The 23782-nt window shown below is 43.9% G+C and overlaps 1 protein-coding gene across 1 annotated transcript in view; it reads right to left on the minus strand.

The window, feature by feature from the left end:
- LOC311110952 (transmembrane protein 150A-like) overlaps window positions 1-23213 on the minus strand; it is a 49490-nt gene extending 26277 nt beyond the window's left edge. The window contains exons 1-5 of the mRNA XM_084153599.1: window positions 22915-23213; window positions 22390-22650; window positions 10269-10316; window positions 8956-9042; window positions 3015-3082 (exon numbers count right to left, since the gene is read on the minus strand). Coding sequence (XP_084009725.1) covers window positions 3015-3082; window positions 8956-9042; window positions 10269-10316; window positions 22390-22547 — 361 coding nt within the window. The 5' untranslated portion in view covers window positions 22548-22650; window positions 22915-23213. The remainder of the gene's footprint in view (window positions 1-3014; window positions 3083-8955; window positions 9043-10268; window positions 10317-22389; window positions 22651-22914) is intronic.
- Window positions 23214-23782: the final 569 nt, after the last annotated feature.

The raw sequence follows: 23782 nt of genomic DNA on the forward strand, positions 1-23782 counted from the left end.
GTGGGAGAACTTGCACAATTGGTGGCTGACTAAATACTTTTTTTCCCCACTGTATGTATGTGTATATGTATGTGTATATATGTGTGTGTGTGTGTGTGTGTGTGTGTGTGTGTGTGTGTGTGTGTGTGTGTGTGTGTGTGTGTGTGTGTGTGTGTATATATATATATGTATATTTGCGAGAAGAAAAAAACATATGGGGGATTGGAAGTGATGCAGACAATTACATTGATGGAAGTTACAATCTATCTGCAATATTAAAGCTGATCTACCCCCTAAAAAAATTAAAAATTATATACAGTGAGGGAAAAAAGTATTTGATCCCCTGCTGATTTTGTACGTTTGCCCACTGACAAAGAAATTATCATTCTATAATTGTAATGGTAGGTTTATTTGAACAGTGAGAGACTGAATAACAACAACAAAATCCAGAAAAACGCATGTCAAAAATGTTATAAATTGATTTGCATTTTAAATGAGGGAAATAAGTATTTGACCCCCTCTCAATCAGAAAGATTTCTGGCTCCCAGGTGTTTTTTATACAGGTAACGAGCTGAGATTAGGAGCACACTCTTAAAGGGAGTGCTCCTAATCTCAGTTTGTTACCTGTATAAAAGACACCTGTCCACAGAAGCAATCAATCAATCAGATTCCAAACTCTCCACCATGGCCAAGACCAAAGAGCTCTCCAAGGATGTCAGGGACAAGATTGTAGACCTACACAAGGCTGGAATGGGCTACAAGACCAGCGCCAAGCAGCTTGGTGAGAAGGTGACAACAGTTAGTGTGATTATTCGCAAATGGAAGAAACACAAAATAACTGTCAATCTCCCTCGGCCTGGGGCTCCATGCAAGATCTCACCTCGTGGAGTTGCAATGATCATGAGAACAGTGAGGAATCAGCCCAGAACTACACGGGAGGATCTTGTCAATGATCTCAAGGCAGCTGGGACCATAGTCACCAAGAAAACAATTGGTAACACACTACGCCATGAAGGACTGAAATCCTGCAGCGCCCGCAAGGTCCCCCTGCTCAAGAAAGCACATATACAGGCCCGTCTGAAGTTTGCCAATGAACATCTGAATGATTCAGAGGAGAACTGGGTGAAAGTGTTGTGGCCAGATGAGACCAAAATTTAGCTCTTTGGCATCAACTCAACTCGCCGTGTTTGGAGGAGGAGGAATGCTGCCTATGACCCCAAGAACACCATCCCCACCGTCAAACATGGAGGTGGCTTTGGGGGTGTTTTTCTGCTAAGGGGACAGGACAACTTCACCGCATCAAAGGGACAATGGACGGGGCCATGTACCGTCAAATCTTGGGTGAGAACCTCCTTCCCTCAGCCAGGGCATTGAAAATGGGTCGTGGATGGGTATTCCAGCATGACAATGACCCAAAACACATGGCCAAGGCAACAAAGGAGTGGCTCAATAAGAAGCACATTAAGGTCCTGGAGTGGCCTAGCCAGTCTCCAGACCTTAATCCCATAGAAAATCTGTGGAGGGAGCTGAAGGCCAAACGTCAGCCTCGAAACCTTAATGACTTGGAGAAGATCTGCAAAGAGGAGTGAGACAAAATCCCTCCTGAGATGTGTGCAAACCTGGTGGCCAACTACAAGAAACGTCTGACCTCTGTGATTGCCAACAAGGGTTTTGCCACAAAGTACTAAATCATTTTTTGCAGAGGGGTCAAATACTTATTTCCCTCATTAAAATGCAAATTAATTTATAACATTTCTGACATGCGTTTTTCTGGATTTATTTGTTGTTATTCTGTCTCTCACTGTTCAAATAAACCTACCATTAAAATGATAGACTGATCATGTCTTTGTCAGTGGGCAAACACAAAATCATCACTGTATAATATTTAAAAAATATTTTTAAAAATCCAGCAAAGTTTGCAAGTAAGTGCATGAATGTTTATTTAGCTGTAGGCTAATCACCCACCGGTAGGCTATGCACATTTGCAAGCAATGCGTGTGTGGATCGATCTGTTTGTTTGATCATATATTTAAGCAATAAGGCCCGAGGGGGTGTGGTATATGGCCAATATATCACGGCTAAGGGCTGTTCTTAGGCGTATCACAAACCCCTGAGGTGCCTTATTGCTATTATAAACTGGTTACCACTGTAATTAGAGCAGTAAAAATAACTGTTGTCATACCCGTGGTATACGGTCTGACCCAAATGGCAAAATACATTTCGAGATATATTAAACCAGAAAAAAAAAGTTAATGAGTCTGGCTTTAAAGCTGCTACAGCCAACCAGCAGACCTTAAATAGCAGTGGTCATCATCAGGCCTCCTCTCCCCTGAGAGTAGGGTAGGGACACGGAAACTCACACAAACTATGAACACACACACACACACAGTCACATACACACAAAGCAGAGCTGGGACGGCTCTCTTATGCTTGGCATTGCGTCCGGCTGCCCGCCCTGGCCCACCCAGCCACAGTGGATAACACACGCGCACACACAGACACATGCATGCCTAGGGCTCTGCATCAATGGAGTGGGCTCAGCCACAGCTGGGAATCATTGTCTGGAGTGGTTAGACTCAAACTGCTGACACACACAGGGCACGACACGTGCATAGATGTATGAGTGCTAGGGCTGTCAAACGATTCCGACATTTTATCGAGTTTATCACAGGATTTGCTGTGACTAATCATGATTAATCGCAAATTCAGAATTTTCTCAAATTGACCTGTAATTTAAGATTATACAAAAAGAAGTACAAGAATATTGACATCTTGATTTTGTCCAAAGTAACAGTCAGCAAAATCAGGTATATTGATAAAGAACACTTTTATTTAACCTCAAAGTCAACTTGTTGTGACATTGCATTGTTGTTTTTAGCTGTATAGATGATGTATTTAGGATGTTTTCAGCGTATTTCAGACAATGCGATTCATTGCGAAAATAAATAAATATTACAAAAAGTTAACTTTAGTTAATTGATTAACTCTGACAACCCAGATGAGTTCATGTATGTAGACAGTAGAGAGAAACTCACCCATGAAGGATCCAGTGCTGCAGATGAGGCTGAAGAAGCAGCTTTCTGGAGGAAGAGTCCCACATTTACTGTAGAAGCAAACAGGGGAACAACTGAGTTCAACACCAAAAGACCAATTAGATCACGGGCAACCATCAACAGACAAACAGTGTCTCTCTCTCTGTGTGTGTGTGTCTGTGTCTCAGCCTTTTCTCAATTGGGTAAAAGACTGTCCTCTCCTCAACTCCTCCGTCCTCCTCTCATTTACATTTACATTTACATTTACGTCATTTAGCAGACGCTCTTATCCAGAGCGACTTACAAATAGCTCTCATCTGTGACCCGGAAACGGATAAGTGGTCGCCATATGTTGGAGAGTGTCAATCTGTTAATAGGTGAACGAAGGAGTTTGCTCGTCTCCTCGATTGCCTCCTCTGGCGGAGGGTTCTCATGTGTATCCTACCGTCGAAGAACATTGAAATCAGCCACACCCCCTTTGAAACAGCTAGTGTTTTCTCGGAGGGGAAAAGCATGCACACATTTTAAAATGATACACTACTTATTTATCCTTTTGTCTATAAAATGGTCTGCCACAACTAGTTAAAAATTATTTTACAACATTTTATGTATTTTGCGATTCCATCTACAGTGCATTCGGAAAGTATTCAGACCCCTTGACTTTTTCCACATTTTGTTACGTTACAGCCTTATTATAACATTTATTAAATATATATTTATTCTCATCAATCTACACACAATACCCCATAATGACAAAGCAAAAACAGGTTTTTATAAAGTTTAGCAAATTTATAAACAATTAAACTGAAATTTCACATTTATATAAGTATTCAGACCCTTTACTCAGTACTTTGTTGAAGCATCTTTGACAGCGATTACAGCCTTGAGTCTTCTTGGGTATGACGCTACAAGCTTGGCACACCTGTATTTGGGGAGTTTCTCCCATTCTTCTCTGGAGATCCTATCAAGCTCTGTCAGGTTGGATGGGGAGCGTTGCTGCACAGCTATTTTCAGGTCTCTCCAGAGATGTTCGATTGGGTTCAAGTCCGGGCTCTGGCTGGGCCACTCAAGGACATTCAGAGACTTGTCCCGCCTACTCCTGCGTTGTCTTGGCTGTGTGCTTAGGGTCGTTGTCTTGTTGGAAGGTGAACCTTTGCCCCAGTCTGAGGTCCTGAGCGCTCTGGAGCAGGTTTTCATCAAGGATCTCTCTGTACTTTTCTCCGTTCATCTTTCCTTCGATCCTGACTAGTCTCCCAGTCCCTGCCGCTGAAAAACATCCCCACAGCATGATGCTGCCACCACCATGCTTCACCGTAGGGATGGTGCCAGGTTTCCTCCAGACGTGACACTTGGCATTCAGGCCAAAGAGTTCAATCTTGGTTTAATCAGACCAGGGAATCTTGTTTCTCATGGTCTGAGAGTCTTTAGGTGCCTTTTGGCAAACTCCAAGCGGGCTGTCATGTGCCTTTTACTGAGGAGTGGCTTCCTTCTGGCCACTCTACCATAAAGGCCTGATTGGTGGAGTGCTGTAGAGATGGTTGTCCTTCTGGGAGGTTCTCCCATCTCCAGAGAGGAACTCTAGAGCTCTGTCAGAGTGACCATCGGGTTCTTGGTCACCTCCCTGACCAAGGCCCTTCTCCCCCGATTGCTCAGTTTGGCCGGGCGGCCAGCTCTAGGAAGAGTCTTGGTGGTTCCAAACTTCTTCCATTTAAGAATGATGGAGGCCACTGTGTTCTTGGGGAACTTCAATGCTGCAGACATTTTTGGTACCCTTCCCCAGATCTGTGCCTTCTCACAATCCTGTCTCGGAGCTCTACAGACAATTCCTAGACCTCATGGCTTGGTTTTTGCTCTGACAAACACTGTCAACTGTGGGACCTTATATAGACAGGTGTGTGTCTTTCCAAATCATGTTCAATCAATTGAATTTACCACAGGTGGACTCCAATCAAGTTGTACAAACATCTCAAGGATGATCAATGGAAACAGGATGCACCTGAGCTCAATTTCAAGTCTCATAGCAAAGAGTCTGAATACTTATGTAAATAAGGTATTTTTGTTTTTAATTTTTAATAAATTAGCAGAAATTTATAAAAACCTGTTTTTGCTTTGTCATTATGGGGTATTATATGTAGATTGCTGAGATTTTTTATTTATTTAATCCATTTTAGAATAAGGTTATAACAAAATGTGAAAAAAGTCAAGGGGTCTGAATACTTTCCGAAGTCACTGCATGTAAACACCTGATGACACAAGGAGAGTCATTTGTTTCCATGTTTCCTCTCCTCGCCTTGTCTCCTCAATTACCTTTGACCTTTTTCCAAAAGAGGCGAGGAGAGGATGGAGGAAAGGACGGGAGGAATCAAGGAACTCCAATTGAGAAAAGGTCTGAGTGTTCTTCTCTGCTATAACATAGCATTTGACCTTTCACCTACTGTTCTACCCTTCACCTACTCTCCGACCCTTCCTAGAAAGAGGAAGTGAAGGGGGAAACCAGCCATTATAGGGGTGAGGCAATCAGTCATAATGCCTGCCTGCGAGCGTGTACCTGTCTGCCTGGTCCTGTCTCCTGTTAAGCCCTCTCAGCTGACTGGGCCTTGCCACTCAGACAGACACACACACTAAAAAGCAAGCAAGCGCACACACCCAACCCTTTCTCTCATTCACAGCTAGATTAGAGAACCATGAAAGAGTAATTGCAACTTCTAGAGGCAGGAGCCATTTATCCTGTAAGCTTTTTCAATACCATATAATATATTTGGCCACAACTCCATATTTACATTCTCCAAGTCTTCTATAGAAACCATATATTTACAGTGAGGGAAAAAAGTATTTGATTCCCTGCTGATTTTGTACGTTTGCCCACTGACAAAGAAATTATCAGTCTATAATTTTAATGGTAGGTTTATTTGAACAGTGATAGACAGAATAACAACAACAAAATCCAGAAAAGCACATGTAAAAAATGTTATAAATTGATTTGCACTTTAATGAGGGAAATAAGTATTTGACCCCCTCTCAATCAGAAAGATTTCTGGCTCCCAGGTATCTTTTATACAGGTAAGGAGCTGAGATTAGGAGCACACTCTTAAAGGGAGTGCTCCTAATCTCAGCTTGTTACCTGTATAAAAGACACCTGTCCACAGAAGCAATCAATCAATCAGATTCCAAACTCTCCACCATGGCCAAGACCAAAAAGCTCTCCAAGGATGTCAGGGACAAGATTGTAGACCTACACAAGGCTGGATTGGGCTACAAGACCAGCGCCAAGCAGCTTGGTGAGAAGATGACAACAGTTGGTGCGATTATTTGCAAATGGAAGAAACACAAAATAACTGTAAATCTCCCTCAGCCTGGGGCTCCATGCAAGATCTCACCTCGTGGAGTTGCAATGATCATGAGAACGGTGAGGAATCAGCCCAGAACTACACGGGAGGATCTTGTCAATGATCTCAAGGCAGTTGGGACCATAGTCACCAAGAAAACAATTGGTAACACACTACGCCGTGAAGGACTGAAATCCTGCAGCGCTCGCAAGGTCCCCCTGCTCAAGAAAGCACATATACATGCCCGTCTGAAGTTTGCCAATGAACATCTGAATGATTCAGAGGAGAACAGGGTGAAAGTGTTGTGGTCAGATGAGACCAAAATGGAGCTCTTTGGCATCAACTCAACTCGCCGTGTTTGGAGTAGGAGGAATGCTGCCTATGACCCCAAGAACACCATCCCCACCGTCAAACATGGAGGTGGAAACATTATGCTCTGGGGGTGTTTTTCTGCTAAGGGGACAGGACAACTTCACTGCATCAAAGGGACAATGGACGGGGCCATGTACCGTCAAATCTTGGGTGAGAACCTCCTTCCCTCAGCCAGGGCATTGAAAATGGGTCGTGGATGGGTATTCCAGCATGACAATGACCCAAAACACATGGCCAAGGCAACAAAGGAGTGGCTCAATAAGAAGCACATTAAGGTCCTGGAGTGGCCTAGCCAGTCTCCAGACCTTAATCCCATAGAAAATCTGTGGAGGGAGCTGAAGGTTCGAGTTGCCAAACGTCAGCCTCGAAACCTTAATGACTTGGAGAAGATCTGCAAAGAGGAGTGGGACAAAATCCCTCCTGAGATGTGTGCAAACCTGGTGGCCAACTACAAGAAATGTCTGACCTCTGTGATTGCCAACAAGGGTTTTGCCACCATGTACTAAGTCATGTTTTGCAGAGGGGTCAAATACTTATTTCCCTCACTGTACATTCCCTAACAGTCCTCTGATGTTCAAAGCTCTGGATGGGAGAGGCTAAACAAAGCTCTCAACCCCCATCTGAAAACGGACTCCTCTTTTCTGGGGAATTCCTGTGTCTGTGTGTGTGTGTGTGTGTGTGTATTCCACACACACACACACACAAATCTGAGCCGTCAGTTATTTTCAGAAACAGGAATCACACACACATACGCAGAAACACACACACACACAGGAACCGAGAGAGACTGAGAGCGACAGAGGAAGATATAGTGACAGTGATACAGAGAGGAAAGGAGGAGACAGAGGGAGAAAGAGAAAGGGGTGGTGAAGTGAAAAGCAAGAGAGAGAGAGGGGTAGAGAGAGAGAGAGGGGTAGAGAGAGCGAGAGGGGTAGAGAGAGAGAGAGGGGTAGAGAGAGCGAGAGAGAGGGGTAGAGAGAGGTAGAGAGAGACATCAAAAGGAACATAAGATTTGACATACCAATTAGGATCTGGCTAAAAATACTTGAATCAGTTATAGAACCCATTGCCCTTTATGGTTGTGAGGTCTGGGGTCCGCTCACCAACCAAGAATTCACAAAATGGGACAAACACCAAATTGAGACTCTGCATGCAGAATTCTGCAAAAAATATCCTCAGTGTACAATGTAAAACACCAAATAATGCATGCCGAGCAGAATTAGGCCAATACTCGCTAATTATCAAAATCCAGAAAATACCAGTTAAATTCTATAACCACTTAAAAGGAAGCGATTCCCAAACCTTCCATAACAAAGCCATCACCTACAGAGAGATGAACTTGGAGAAGAGTCCCCTAAGTAAGCCGGTCCTGGGGCTCTGTTCATAAACACAAACAGACCCCACAGAGCCCCAGGACAACAACAACAACAACAACACAATTAGACCCAACCAAATCATGAGAAAACAAAAAGAGAATTACTTGACACATTGGAAAGAACAAACAAAAAAACAGAGCAAACTAGAATGCTATTTGGCCCTAAACAGAGAGTACACAGTGGCATAATACCTGACCACTGTGACTGACCCAAACTTAAGGAAAGCTTTGACTATGTACAGACTCAGTGAGCATAGCCTTGCTATTGAGAAAGGCCGCCGTAGGCAGACCTGGCTCTCAAGAGAAGACAGGCTATGTGCACACTGCCCACAAAATGAGGTGGAAACTGAGCTGCACTTCCTAACCTCCTGCCAAATGTATGACCATATTAGAGACACATATTTCCCTCAGATTACAGCGATCCACAAAGAATTAGAAAACAAACCCAATTTTGATAAACTCCCTTATCTACTGGGTGAAATACCACAGTGTGCCATCACAGCTGCAATATTTGTGACCTGTTGAGTGGACCAACGACTGTTGCCACAAGAAAAGGGCAACCAGTGAAGAACAAACACCATTGTAAATACAACCCATTTTTATGTTTATTTATTTTCCCATTTGTACTTTAACTATTTGCACATCGTTACAACACTGTATATATACATAATATGACATTTGAAATGTCTTTATTCTTTTGAAACTTCTGAGTGTAATGTTTACTGTTCATTGTTTATTGTTTATTTCACTTTTGTTTATTATCTGTTTCACTTGCTTTGGCAATGTTAACATGTGTTTCCCATGCCAATAAAGCCCTTAAATTGAAATTGAAATTGGTGGAGAGAGCGAGAGAGAGAAAAATCAGACTGACCTGATAAGAGGAACATTGTCTAGAGTACAGCACAACGTTGGTCCACTCTGTAGATAAAGCTCCTTGTCACACGACTGGTTATACAACCTGTGCACATACACACACACACACACACACACACAAACACACACACACACACACACACAGAAGGGGGAGGAGAGGGATGTTTTGATGAGGACAAGGTTTTAAAAGTAATGTTAAGCAGCCCTTGTAATTTGAAACACTGAAACAGTCTAGTAAATAATAGCAGACTATGTTTCACTATTGCAACAGCCCTATTATGGAAATACTAGTTGAAGTGACGTTACATGGAAAAGTGCTTTGACAACCGCACACACCCAGTATGGCAGGGGTAGGCAACTAGATTCAGCTGCTGGACGATTCTTGTCGGAGCAGATGGTCGGGGGGCCGGAACATTATTATAATAATCTGTACATTGCAAACTAACTCCAAAAAGAGTTTGAATACCTTGATTGAGACACGATCACATCTCTTTTTTTTATTCATGGTAATACTTGGAACAGGTTTCCTAAATTAAACAAATTCCTGGTGATTTTAGTTTTTTCCTACAAAGAAAAGTATCATGATTACAGCCAGCTAACAGCCTGCTAACAGCCAGCTAACATACTGCTAACAGACTGCTAACAGCCAGCTAACATATTGCTAACAGATTGCTAACAGCCAGCTAACAGCCAGCTAACAGACTACTAACAGACTGCTAACAGCCAGCTAACATACTGCTAACAGACTGCTAACAGCCAGCTAACAGCCAGCTAACAGCCTGCTAACAGCCAGCTAACAGCCAGCTAACAGACTGCTAACAGACTGCTAACAGACTACTAACAGACTGCTAACAAACAGCTAGCCTGGTATCTTATCATAGCTGATACAGGGATGAGTGAGTGAGAGGAGAGGAGAGCAGGAGAGCCAAGAGAGACTCCTTGTTGTGAAAGGAGAGCCAAGAGAGACTCCTTGTTGTGAGAGGAGAGCCAAGAGAGACTCCTTGTTGTGAGAGGAGAGCAGGGGAGCCAAGAGAGACTCCTTGTTGTGAGAGGAGAGCCAAGAGAGACTCCTTGTTGTGAGAGGAGAGCAGGGGAGCCAAGAGAGACTCCTTGTTGTGAGAGGAGAGCAGGGGAGCCAAGAGAGACTCCTTGTTGTGAGAGGAGAGCCAAGAGAGACTCCTTGTTGTGAGAGGAGAGCAGGGGAGCCAAGAGAGACTCCTTGTTGTGAGAGGAGAGTCAACTAGTTACTAACATGAATAAACTACACAGCTGTTATAACCAGCTATTAACACGAATTATTTAGCTACGTACCAGTTATCTACAGGGCAGACGTGCTGGTTGTACAGGGCCATGACGTACCTGTGACAGGTAAAGAGAAGGGTTAGACTACACATTATATAGACAACATGGATCAGGTAAAGGGGTAATGGTTAGGGTAAAACACACCTCATCAACTAACCATGGTCTTCAATCTGGACCACACAACTGCAACTTGAACATTTGATTACATGAAGCATGAGGGTTATGAACTCACAGTCATTCATATAACTTGGAATGGCAAAACTGATTCAGGGAACAGTTAACCACAGTCTAAAATGTTTAATACTTATTTTCTCAGAGGCCTCTATTCTTATAAACAGTCAAAAGATAAATACAGTCGGAACCAGTGAGTCATTGAGAAATAAAGGAACAGGAACAACAATAACCGTCACTGGTGGTTTTGTGGTTGAACCAGGGAGAACAGGGGTGAAAGACTGTTGTTTCCAACCATAGGGTAGAGGTTCACACAATAGAGGAGAGGAGAGGGGGGGTGAGAGGAGTTGGAGGTAAAATGTAGGTTATTTGAAACATGACCGTTATGTGAGAATGCTCTAGCGGTAAAATGCATTGCTTTCAGAGTGTTATGATAGGGAGGAGGCATTTTTGAAGTGGATGAGGCTTAAGTCGTAAGAATTCCCTGAATATTTTACAAATTCAGGTAGAGAAATCCAGGGAGGCAAGCAACCTGTCCACCGTAGAAGATAAAACCTAGACGTATGAAATGGGTTCTCAAATTCCTGTAATTCCTGCAATACCAGCTAAACCGGATATATCGGAGGGGGAAATCACATCCAATGTAGTTTAAAAGGTTATCACTGGTTGTATACCTTCTCAATGTAGGCTCTCTATCTATGCAGTCATTGCACACTCTAGCCTTCCGTTAGAACAAACAAACCCACCAATGAGAACACAACCTGTCACTGAGATAGTCCTGTTTACTTCCCCCTCCTCGGAACCAGGTCACCTGATGAAAAATCAGTTAGCTAGCAATTCTGACCGATCAAAATCACCCAAATGTGTATTTTCCTAATTCCAATCGATATTCTTGTTTGCTTGAACTGGACTAAAATCGGTCACTGGACTGGACTAATGTGAGGAAATCTGGGTGTAGTCCTGGAGGAGGACCAGTCTGGTCAGCGTGTTCTAACCCAGAAACAGGTTGATTCAGCTGGGTCACTGACCGCTTGGTCTCCCCATCAGAGGGGCAATGAGCGGAGAGATGAGAGAGGGGTGAGAGAAGGGGTGAGAGAGGGAGGGGGATAGAGAGGATAGAAAGGGGAGATGGGTGAGAGCGAGGGAAGAGAGAGCAGAGAGAAAAAAAAAGAGTGCACCAGAATACAACGCACCCAACAAAATCAAACTCTGGTAAAGGGTAATTGTCATTGAATTATGACCTGAAAAATGACGAAGCACAACCCCATGCAGTAGGTCAGACAGACATCTGTGTAGGCTGTGTCACAAACCCACAGGGTCTTTCTCAAAATGCATCCTACCGTGCTCCGAGCACGGGAGGGTCGGAGTATGAGTCTAAATCAAAGTATGGGAGGGCACTTCTCAGATGCATACTCTGTTTGTACATATTTCGAAGCATACATCGATGCAAGCTTCAACGGAAAGTATGCACAGAATATGACGCAATCACGTAAAAATGACGGACATTATTTGAGCTGAAGCGAGAGAAAATAACTCAGACTTCGGAATGAAATGTTGCCCATTCACATCTCATACGTTGCCTGATTACAATATTTCATCTTAATACGTTAATAAATTCATACTGTGTTAATTTTAGCATGTTTACCTGCCTACAATACCCACTGTAGTGTACGTAGATCGGAAGCCCATTGTAAGTCAATAGGGCTAACATTAACTGGCTAGCTACTACTGTTACCTAGCTAGCCAGATAGCCACAAAGAATTGGCAGCGAACTACCCACTAATTGACATCTACCTTGCATATCACTAGTTTTAGGTCATTTGTGCCTGTTAAACTATCTGGTTAGCTAGATTATTATGATTCACATATAGCTAACGAATAGTTATGAAGTAAAATGTTTGCTTTGTCTCTATTGATGCCATTGTCCTGGCTGGAAGAAGGTTCAGTGAATGGGGAGATGCTGTGTGAGGTAATACAGTAGGTGGAGTGCTTCTCAAATGGAATGTTTTATGCGTTCTCCACACTCTCGTCCTGACAAGAACGTACTCAAGAGAACGTCCTCGGAGAATGCACTCGGAGCATGACAGTGTGGAGTATGCATATTGAGAAACTGTGTGCATAAATCTGACAGTGCTCAGGGGTCAGTGACAGGCTAAACTGCAACTAAGAGTGTTTCCATGGATGGAAGCTACTGCCGTGGCTGGGCGATATATTGTATTTTAAGGTATACTGGTATGGATTTTTATAATACTGTCTATAACAATATGTTTATACCGTGCTAAATAAATGAAACGTTCTACAAAGATTAGACTACTTCACTGTCAGTTCTGTCCTAGTTTGGTTGAGTATAAAATAATCAGAATAGAGAAAGCCCACTAAAAACACTTAGAATTCATTTGTTGCCATCCTAGCATCATGCACTCCTCATAAAACATATTTAGAACTTTATTATTAAGAAACATAAAATACGGTCAAACACCACCATACCGTGAAAAATGAGGAAAATATTGTGATTTCGCCCTACTAGGAGCATCATGCCACACATACACACAAACACACACAGTCGCGCGCACACACACACATTAACATTCGCGCACACACATCACCTGAACCCCAAAATAAATTAGATTTGGTAAACACAAACTCTGCCATCTGCCTCTGAAGCCATGGCAACCATGAATAATCATCATCACTACCATTACTAGGCCAGAGAGAGAGACAACAGATAGGGAAATATGGAGAGAGAAAGAGAGGGAGAGAGAGAAAGAGAGGGATAGAGAGAGGGAACGAGAGAGGGAGAAAGAGAGCGAGCGAGAGGGAGAGAGAGAGAGAGAGAGGGGAAGAGCATTAAAGCACAAGTCCAATAACAGTGACTTCTCCACAATACAAGAGTCAGCTACACTGCCATTCACACACACCAAGTTGAACTTGGACAGGTAGGTGTGAATGGCAGACAAAATACGGGAGGCACACAGACCCAGGATACCACAGCTCTCTTCCACAACTTTATCTCTCTCTCACACACACACAGACCCAGGATACCACAGCTCTCTTCCACAACTTTATCTCTCTCTCTCTCTCACACACACACAGACCCAGGATACCACAGCTCTCTTCCACAACTTTATCTCTCTCTCTCTCTCTCTCTCACACACACACAGACCCAGGATACAACAGCTCTCTTCCACAACTTTATCTCTCTATCACACACACACAGACCCAGGATACCACAGCTCTCTTCCACAACTTTATCTCTCTCTCTCTCACACACACACACAGACCCAGGATACCACAGCTCTCTTCCACAACTTTATCTCTCTCTCACACACACACAGACCCAGGATACCACAGCTCTCTTCCACAACTTTATCTCTCTCTCTCTCACACACACACACAGACCCAGGATACCACAGCTCTCTTCCACAACTTTATCTATCTCTCACACACACACACAGACCCAGGATATCACAGCTCTCTTCCACAACTTTATCTCTCTCACACACACACAGACCCAGGATACCACAGCTCTCTTCCACAACTTTATCTCTCTCACACACACACAGACCCAGGATACCACAGCTCTCTTCCACAACTTTATCTCTCTCTCACACACACACACACACACACAGACCCAGGATACCACAGCTCTCTTCAACAACTTTATCTCTCTCTCACACACACACACACACACACACACAGACCCAGGATACCACAGCTCTCTTCCACAACTTTATCTCTCTCTCTCACACACACACACACACACACACACCCAGGATACCACAGCTCTCTTCCACAACTTTATCTCTCTCTCTCACACACACACACACACAGACCCAGGATACCAAAGCTCTCTTCCACAACTTTATCTCTCTCTCACACACACACAGACACAGGATACCACAGCTCTCTTCCACAACTTTATCTCTCTCTCACACACACACAGACCCGGGATACCACAGCTCTCTTCCACAACTTAATCTCTCTCACACACACACACAGACCCAGGATACCACAGCTCTCTTCCACAACTTAATCTCTCTCTCACACACACACACACACACAGACCCAGGATACCACAGCTCTCTTCCACAACTTTATCTCTCTCTCACACACACACACAGACCCAGGATACCACAGCTCTCTTCCACAACGTTATCTCTCTCTCACACACACACACAGACCCAGGATATCACAGCTCTCTTCCACAACTTTATCTCTCTCTCACACACACACAGACCCAGGATACCACAGCTCTCTTCCACAACTGTATCTCTCTCTCACACACACACACAGACCCAGGATACCACAGCTCTCTTCCACAACTTTATCTCTCACACACACACACACACACACACACAGACCCAGGATACCACAGCTCTCTTCCACAACTCTATCTCTCTCTCACACACACACACACAGACCCAGGATACCACAGCTCTCTTCCACAACTTTCTCTCTCTCACACACACACACACACACACACAGGTAGTAAAAGATTACTGAAAGTGTCCTCACCCTGCATGGGCCTCTCAGGTAGGAGAAGGGTTTATAAAACACGGAGAGGACAGTTAGATAAGAAAGAGCAACAAAGTTATCCTGCAGAAACCCAATCATCACATTCACTCAGCATGTCCTGTCTCACTGAGCTGGCTAACTGTTTTCAACCTCTTTTTTTGTGAACTCATGGATATCTTGAAGTTAAAATAACGCCAAGTGTGGTTTGGTTAGAGCCTAAGGGCAATTTCTCTAAATAAAGTGCTCTTTCTTTGCTTGAGGTCCTGGATGGCCGGAAATTCGGCCCCAGTGATGTACTGGGCCGTACACACTACCCTCTGTAGCGCCTTGCGGTCGGATACCAAGCAGTTGCCATACCAAGCAGTGATGCAGCCAGTCCAGATGCTCTCAATGTTGCAGATGTACAACTTCCCTCCTGAGATGGAAGATTGTGTTGTTATGCCCTATAGTCCCCGATCAGCTCCTTTGTCTTGCTGACGTTGAGGGAGAGGTTGTTGTCCTGGCACCACACTGCCAGGTCTCTGACCTCCCCCCTATAGGCTGTCTCATCGTCGTCGGTGATCAGGCCTACCACCTTTGTGTCGTCTGCAAACGTAATGATGGTGTTGGAGTTGTGTGCGGCCACGCAGTCGTAGGTGAACAGGGAATACAGGAGGGGACTAAGCATACACCCCTGAGGGGCCCCCATGTTGAGGGTCAGTGTGGTGGATATGTTGTTGCCTCACCCTCACCACCAGCAGAGACCACAGCTTAGGTTTTGGATAAGCTAGTCCAAGTCAAGTGTGGATTTTGATAGTCATTTTTGCTAGTCATACTACTTCAATCTATCGCTGTGTATTAGCCTACTTTTGAGTTCATGATTATTTCTAACATTTTCATCATGGACAACTAACTACACACTAAACAGATGTAGAGAGACTGTTGAATCTAAACTGCCCCATGATAAATTAAATGATGATGAAATGTCATTGGAGAAAGTGCTGCTATCATTTGTTGTTCTGTAATCAAATCAGCATCCAAGATGTCATCCACTGAAAGAAAACAGAGAGGAGCTTAATGGCTGACTATCAGTACAGGTTACCTCAGGCTAAATCAGGCTACATCTAAAAGGTTAATTTAATATTTCATTTTCCCTGTTTTCCACATTTAGAAGAGCATGGAAAAGGCCTCTGTACTGAATTTCCATTTGACACGCAGCTTTTCAATAGAAAAAAAACATTTGCAAACTGAAAGGTCAATGGAAGAATCAATGGAAGAAGCTGGCTAGCTATGGATGGACTGTACTATAAAGTTATTGTCTAGTTTTCAGTAGCTACAGTGGGGGGAAAAAGTATTTAGTCAGCCACCAATTGTGCAAGTTCTCCCACTTAAAAAGATGAGAGGCCTGTAATTTTCATCATAGGTACACGTCAACTATGACAGACAAAATGAGAAAAGAAATTCCAGAAAATCACATTGTAGGATTTTTAATGAATTTATTTGCAAATTATGGTGGAAAATAAGTATTTGGTCAATAACAAAAGTTTCTCAATACTTTGTTATATACCCTTTGTTGGCAATGACACAGGTCAAACGTTTTCTGTAAGTCTTCACAAAGTTTTCACACACTGTTGCTGGTATTTTGGCCCATTCCTCCATGCAGATCTCCTCTAGAGCAGTGATGTTTTGGGGCTGTCGCTGGGCAACACAGACTTTCAACTCCCTCCAAAGATTTTCTATGGGGTTGAGATCTGGAGACTGGCTAGGCCACTCCAGGACCTTGAAATGCTTCTTACGAAGCCACTCCTTCGTTGCCCGGGCGGTGTGTTTGGGATCATTGTCATGCTGAAAGACCCAGCCACGTTTCATCTTCAATGCCCTTGCTGATGGAAGGAGGTTTTCACTCAAAATCTCACGATACATGGCCCCATTCATTCTTTCCTTTACACGGATCAGTCGTCCTGGTCCCTTTGCAGAAAAACAGCCCCAAAGCATGATGTTTCCACCCCCATGCTTCACAGTAGGTATGGTGTTCTTTGGATGGAACTCAGCATTCTTTGTCCTCCAAACACGACGAGTTGAGTTTTTACCAAAAAGTTCTATTTTGGTTTCATCTGACCATATGACATTCTCCCAATCCTCTTCTGGATCATCCAAATGCACTCTAGCAAACTTCAGACGGGCCTGGACATGTACTGGCTTAAGCAGGGGGACACGTCTGCACTGCAGGATTTGAGTCCCTGGCGGCGTAGTGTGTTACTTATGGTAGGCTTTGTTACTTTGGTCCCAGCTCTCTGCAGGTCATTCACTAGGTCCCCCCTTGTGGTTCTGGGATTTTTGCTCACCGTTCTTGTGATCATTTTGACCCCACGGGGTGAGATCTTGCGTGGAGCCCCAGATCGAGGGAGATTATCAGTGGTCTTGTATGTCTTCCATTTCCTAATAATTTCTCCCACAGTTGATTTCTTCAAACCAAGCTGCTTACCTATTGCAGATTCAGTCTTCCCAGCCTGGTGCAGGTCTACAATTTTGTTTCTGGTGTCCTTTGACAGCTCTTTGGTCTTGGCCATAGTGGAGTTTGGAGTGTGACTGTTTGAGGTTGTGGACAGGTGTCTTTTATACTGATAACAAGTTCAAACAGGTGCCATTAATACAGGTAACGAGTGGAGGACAGAGGAGCCTCTTAAAGAAGAAGTTACAGGTCTGTGAGAGCCAGAAATCTTGCTTGTTTGTAGGTGACCAAATACTTATTTAAAAAATCCTACAATGTGATTTTCTGGATTTTTCTTTCTCAATTTGTCTGTCATAGTTGACGTGTACCTATGATGAAAATTACAGGCCTCTCTCATCTTTTTAAGTGGGAGAACTTGCACAATTGGTGGCTGACTAAATACTTTTTTTCCCCACTGTACAGTGGCTTGCGAAAGTATTCACCCCTCTTGGCATTTTTCCTATTTTATTGCCTTACAACCTGGAATTAAAATGGATTTTTGGGGGGTTTGTATCATTTCATTTACACAACATGCCTACCACTTTGAAGATGCAAAATAAAAATGTTGGTGAAACAAACAAGAAATAAGACAACAAAACACAAAACTTGAGCGTGCATAACTATTCACCCCCCCAAAGTCAATACTTTGTAGAGCCACCTTTTGCAGCAATTACAGCTGCAAGTCTCTTGGGGTATGTCTCTATAAGCTTGGCACATCTAGCCACTGGGATTTTTGCCCATTCTTCAAGGCGAAACTGCTCCAGCTCCTTCAAGTTGGATGGGTTCCGCTGGTGTAAAGCAATCATTAAGTCATACCACAGATTCTCAATTGGATTGAGGTCTGGGCTTTGACTAGGCTATTCCAAGACATTTAAATGTTTCCCCTTAAACCACTCGAGTGTTGCTTTAGCAGTATGCTTAGGGTCATTGTCCTGCTGGAAGGTGAACCTCCATCCCAGTCTCAAATCTCTGGAAGACTGAAACAGGTTTCCCTCAAGAATTTCCATGTTTTAGCGCCATCCATCATTCCTTCAATTCTGACCAGTTTCCCAGTCCCTGCCGATGAAAAACACCCCCACAGCATGATGCTGCCACCACCATGCTTCACTGTGGGATGGTGTTCTCGGGGTGATGAGAGGTGTTGGGTTTGCGCCAGACAGCGTTTTCCTTGATGGCCAAACAGCTTAATTTTAGACTCATCTGACCAGTGTACCTTCTTCCATATGTTTGGGGAGTCTCCCACATGCGTTTTGGCGAACACCAAACGTGTTTGCTTATTTTTTTCTTTAAGCAATGGCTTTTTTCTGGCCACTCTTCCGTAAAGCCCAGCTCTGTGGTGTGTACGGCTTAAAGTGGTCCTATGGACAGATACTCCAATCTCCGCTGTGGAACTTTGCAGCTCCTTCAGGGTTATCTTTGGTCTCTTTGTTGCCTCTCTGATTAATGCCCTCCTTGCCTGGTCCGTGAGTTTTGGTGGGCGGCCCTCTCTTGGCAGGTTTGTTGTGGTGCCATATTCTTTCAATTTTTTAATAATGGATTTAATGGTGCTCCTTGGGATGTTCAAAGTTTCTGATATTTTTTTATAACCCAACCCTGATCGGTACTTCTCCACAACTTTGTCCCTGACCTGTTTGGAGAGCTCCTTGGTCTTCATGGTGCCGCTTGTGTCACGTTCGCTTACAGATGGGACGGACCAAGGCGCAGCGTGATATGCGTACATGTTTATTAAATATCAAACACAACGACAAAATAACAAACAAAACGAAACGTGAAGTCCAAGGCAGCACAACACAACATACCTTAACACGGAACAAGATCCCACAACCCACTAGTGCCAATAGGCTACCTAAGTATGGTCCCCAATCAGAGACAACGAGCGACAGCTGCCTCTGATTGGGAACCACACCGGCCAACATAGATCTAGACGATCTAGATCTAAACCTAGAAAATACAACATAGAACATACCACACAGAAAATACACACCCTGACTCAACAAATACGAGTCCCCAGAGTCAGGGCGTGACAGCTTGCTTGGTGGTGCCCCTTGCTTAGTGGTGTTGCAGACTCTGGGGCCTTTCAGAACAGGTGTATATATACTGAGATCATGTGACAGATCATGTGACACAGATTGCACACAGGTGGACTTTATTTACCAAATGATGTTACTTCTGAAGGTAATTCGTTGCACCAGATCTTATTTAGGGGCTTCATAGCAAAGGGGGTGAATACATATGCACGCACCACTTTTCCGTTATATATTTTTTTGAATTTTTTGAAACAAGTTATTTTTTTCATTTCACTTCACCAATTTGGACAATTTTGTGTATGTCCATTACATGAAATCCAAATAAAACTCTATTTAAATTACAGGTTGTAATGCAACAAAATAGGAAAAACTTAATAAATACTTTTGAAAGGCACTGTATTTGATGCCGCAGGGCGGAGAAGGGCGTGCAGTGCTTGTGTGTGGGTTGCCGTGTGAAATCCCTGAATAAGCACTCCGACTGTGACTACCCCGTCAGCCCAGTATTTACCCTACTCCCACCCAGGGAGGGGGGGGGTTACGTAACAAAGCGTGCCCTTTCACATTCCGCTGCCCAGGGAGAGGGACCCTTGACTGCTCTGGGAGACAGGGCACCCTTGTGAGGCCCACTGGACAGGAAGGAAATAGGTGAGAAGAATCTGGCTGCAACATGGCAGCAAATGCCCCCTCCTCCCTCTCCATCTCTCGTTCTCTCAGTGTCTCTCCTCCCTCACTCTTTTTCAGTCTCTCCATCCACCCTCATTATGTATTTTCTCTTTCTAATGTCTCTACGTCCTCCTACACTGTTTATTATATATCCTGATGCCTAGTCATCTTACCCCTATACATATCTACCCCTACCACTCCAGTATCCCTGCACATTGTAAATATGGTATTGGAACTGACCCTGGAACTGACCCTGTATATACATTTACATTTTAGCCATTTAGCAGACACTCTTATCCAGAGCGACTTACAGGAGCAATTAGGGTTAAGTGTTTTGCTCAAGGGCATATCAACAGATTTTTCACCTGGTCGGCTCAGGGATTCGAACCAGCGACCTAGCTTACTTACTTACTCCTCTTATTATTATTATTATTTCTACTTCTCATGTGTTTTTGTTCTACTTTACTTTATTTTATAGTACTATTGATATTGATTACGGGAAAGAGCTCGCAAGAAAGGCATTTCACTGTACTTGGACCACAATGGAAATAAGCCGTTAAGCTTCTGTAGCTCAGCTGGTGGTCCTCTGTAGCTCAGCTGGTAGAGCACGGCGCTTGTAACGCCAAGGTAGTGGGTTCGATCCCCGGGACCACCCATACACAAAAAATGTATGCACGCATGACTGTAAGTCGCTTTGGATAAAAGCGTCTGCTAAATGGCATATTATTATTTATTATAAGCTTTATTGTGTTATCCTTGATGATTTTCTTAAATTGTATGTGGAGGCGTCACCGGCTGGAGCGCCCTTATGTATGTATTTTACAAATTGTCAAATAAATTCAATCAATCGATCAATAAAACGTGACAAAATTTGAAACTTGATCTTTCTTCATCCTCTCCCTTTCCCTCCAAGCCCCTAGACACTCATCAAGGAGTCAACCCCAAGCCAACAACCCTAAGTGACTTCACATAGGCCTAGTTCTGATAAAGGACCGGATATAACAATTGGCCTACAGGCTACCTGAACCTGCTATTTTGAGAGAGAGAGAGAGAGAGAGAGAGAGAGAGAGAGAGAGAGAGAGAGAGAGAGAGAGAGAGAGAGAGAGAGAGAGAGAGAGAGAGAGAGAGAGAGAGAGAGAGAGAGAGAGAGAGAGAGAGAGAGAGAGAGATGGTGAGAGAGGGAGAGAGAGATGGTGAGAGAGTGAGATGGTGAGAAAGAGAGAGAGATGGTGAGAAAGAGAGAGAGATGGTGAGGAGAGAGAGAGAGAGAGAGAGAGAGAGAGATGGTGAGAGAGAGAGAGAGAGATGGTGAGAGAGAGAGAGAGAGAGATGGTGAGAGAGAGAGAGAGAGATGGTGAGAGAGAGAGAGAGAGAGATGGTGAGAGAGAGAGAGAGAGATGGTGAGAGAGAGAGAGAGAGATGGTGAGAGAGGGAGAGAGAGATGGTGAGAGAGTGAGAAAGAGAGAGAGATGGTGAGAGAGAGAGAGAGAGAGAGATGGTGAGAGAGGGAGAGAGAGATGGTGAGAGAGTGAGATGGTGAGAAAGAGAGAGAGATGGTGAGAAAGAGAGAGAGATGGTGAGAGAGAGAGCGATATGGTGAGAGAGAGAGAGATGGTGAGAGAGAGAGAGATGGTGAGAGAGAGATGGTGAGAGAGAGAGAGATGGTGAGAGAGAGAGAGATGGTGAGAGAGAGAGAGAGAGAGAGAGAGAGAGAGAGAGAGAGAGAGAGAGAGAGAGAGAGAGGTGAGAGAGAGAGAGAGATGGTGAGAGAGAGAGAGAGAGAGAGAGAGAGAGAGAGAGAGAGAGAGAGAGAGAGAGAGAGGAGAGAGAGAGAGAGAGAGAGAGGTAGAGATGAACCACAGCCCAAGCTATAATACAGACAGAAGTGGTGATCTAAGGCCACACACAGGCCTGGGGAGGGAACTAATCCACTCATATCACCATGGAGCCCTGGAATGCACCGCAGCTATGCAGACAGATTCTCTGGCCAGAGAAGTAATGGTGGTTGGCACATTTGGTTTGTATGCCCATATATTGTCCAATCCTGCCATGAAATGTCAGGTAAAAAATCTATATGAAACTATGGCTGTGGATTGCTTTATCAGGGTATTTTGATGCTGTATGACAGAGTTGGCCACTGACTGAATATTTGAGATTATGTGTGAGACATGTTGTGCCTCATCCATAAAATGGATGCATGCACACCAGTCAGTGCCAAAGGACCAAACAACAATGGACTATTTTGAGTTGGCTTAAAATATCAACAAAATGCAGAGACACTCACACAACCCATATTCCAGTGATGGTCAAGGAAGGCAGACTGACAGGTAGTATCACCCAAAGAGACATGTCCTCTCCCTGCTCTGTCCCTCGGTCCCTCTGCTTCGGGAAACCTCTTATTCTTTCTCCTCGTCCTTGGCCAAACTCCCACTCTCCTCTCATGGACTAGCATTTAACTCCAGGTGACTGGCAGCCGCATCTCAGCCGACGTGTTTGTGACTTGGAGGCAAGGAATGGAAGAGAGTGGTGAGGCGACGTGTCGCGTCTGGAAAGAGAAAGAAGATAGGCTACTCAACATCACCATCATCGTGTGGTCACTATTGGCTATTATGAGATCAGGACAGATGAGTTAGGTATTTGAGTGACTATAGTCAACTGGTTTACAGTGTAAACACACAAGATGATATCAACTTTTTCGACACTTTAGCAACATTTGCATTATTTAGTTAGCGATTTGATGCTAAATTGCCTATTAACTCTTGCTAATTGTTACAGGAAATAAAGATTAGATAGATTCTCAGCATCTCACCTTTTCCCTTTTGGAAAGATCCGTTTTTCGCTCCCAACTTTCGCTTCACCTCACTCTCGTCTCGAGCGCCTATAGCTGCAACAGCTCTGTCAAAAAGCACCTTTTCACGAGGCAAATCTCTCCCGTATTTCTCACGAAAAATACCAACGATTCAGTTTTTATATATTAGGGCAGTTTTAAGTCCTCCTAGTTCGTTTTTCTTCTTTGAATGGAACAATTAGTCTGTGTGTTGTCGTGGGGAGGTAGCTTTGGCAAAAAGCTTGAAAGCAGCTAGCCAGCTGTTGAGCTCAACTCCTCCCAACAGCGTCGCGGACTGGGTACGTTTCATTTAACTCGCCCTGTTGGGCAAGAGGTGCAGAAAATGACTGGATATCCAATGGCCATTAAGGACGAACTCCGCTCAACCGACGGTCGGGAGAAGTAAATAAAGCGAACCTATTTGTTTTCTCGCGCCCCCCACATGCATTGATGTTCGAGCCTGCAGTTTAGCTCTGATTTTTTAGTCAAACAAATCAAATGGGCCTAATGAAGGGGAGGACAGGCTCATAGTAATGGCTGGAACGGAATCAATGGAATGATATCGAACTCATCAACACTTGTATTTGATATCATTCCATTCACTCCATTCAAGTTTTCCAAAACCGTATCGCAATCAACGATCAATTCCCCGCAGCTAATCAAAATGAAGATTCGATGACTCCAATGCAATGTAAATGAGCTGGAGTCAGAAGGACAAGGCTGAATGTATTTATACTGCCACCTAGTGCTTTGAAATCTCATTGTTTCTTAAATTATTAATGGAAAACTAGTGGTTGGCTGTAAACTAAGCCTTGCAATAAGTGTCATACTGTGTGTTTTTAGTATAATG

Source organism: Coregonus lavaretus (assembly GCF_964263955.1).
Source record: "Coregonus lavaretus genome assembly, chromosome: 36".
Classification (NCBI taxonomy): Eukaryota; Metazoa; Chordata; class Actinopteri; order Salmoniformes; family Salmonidae; genus Coregonus; species Coregonus lavaretus.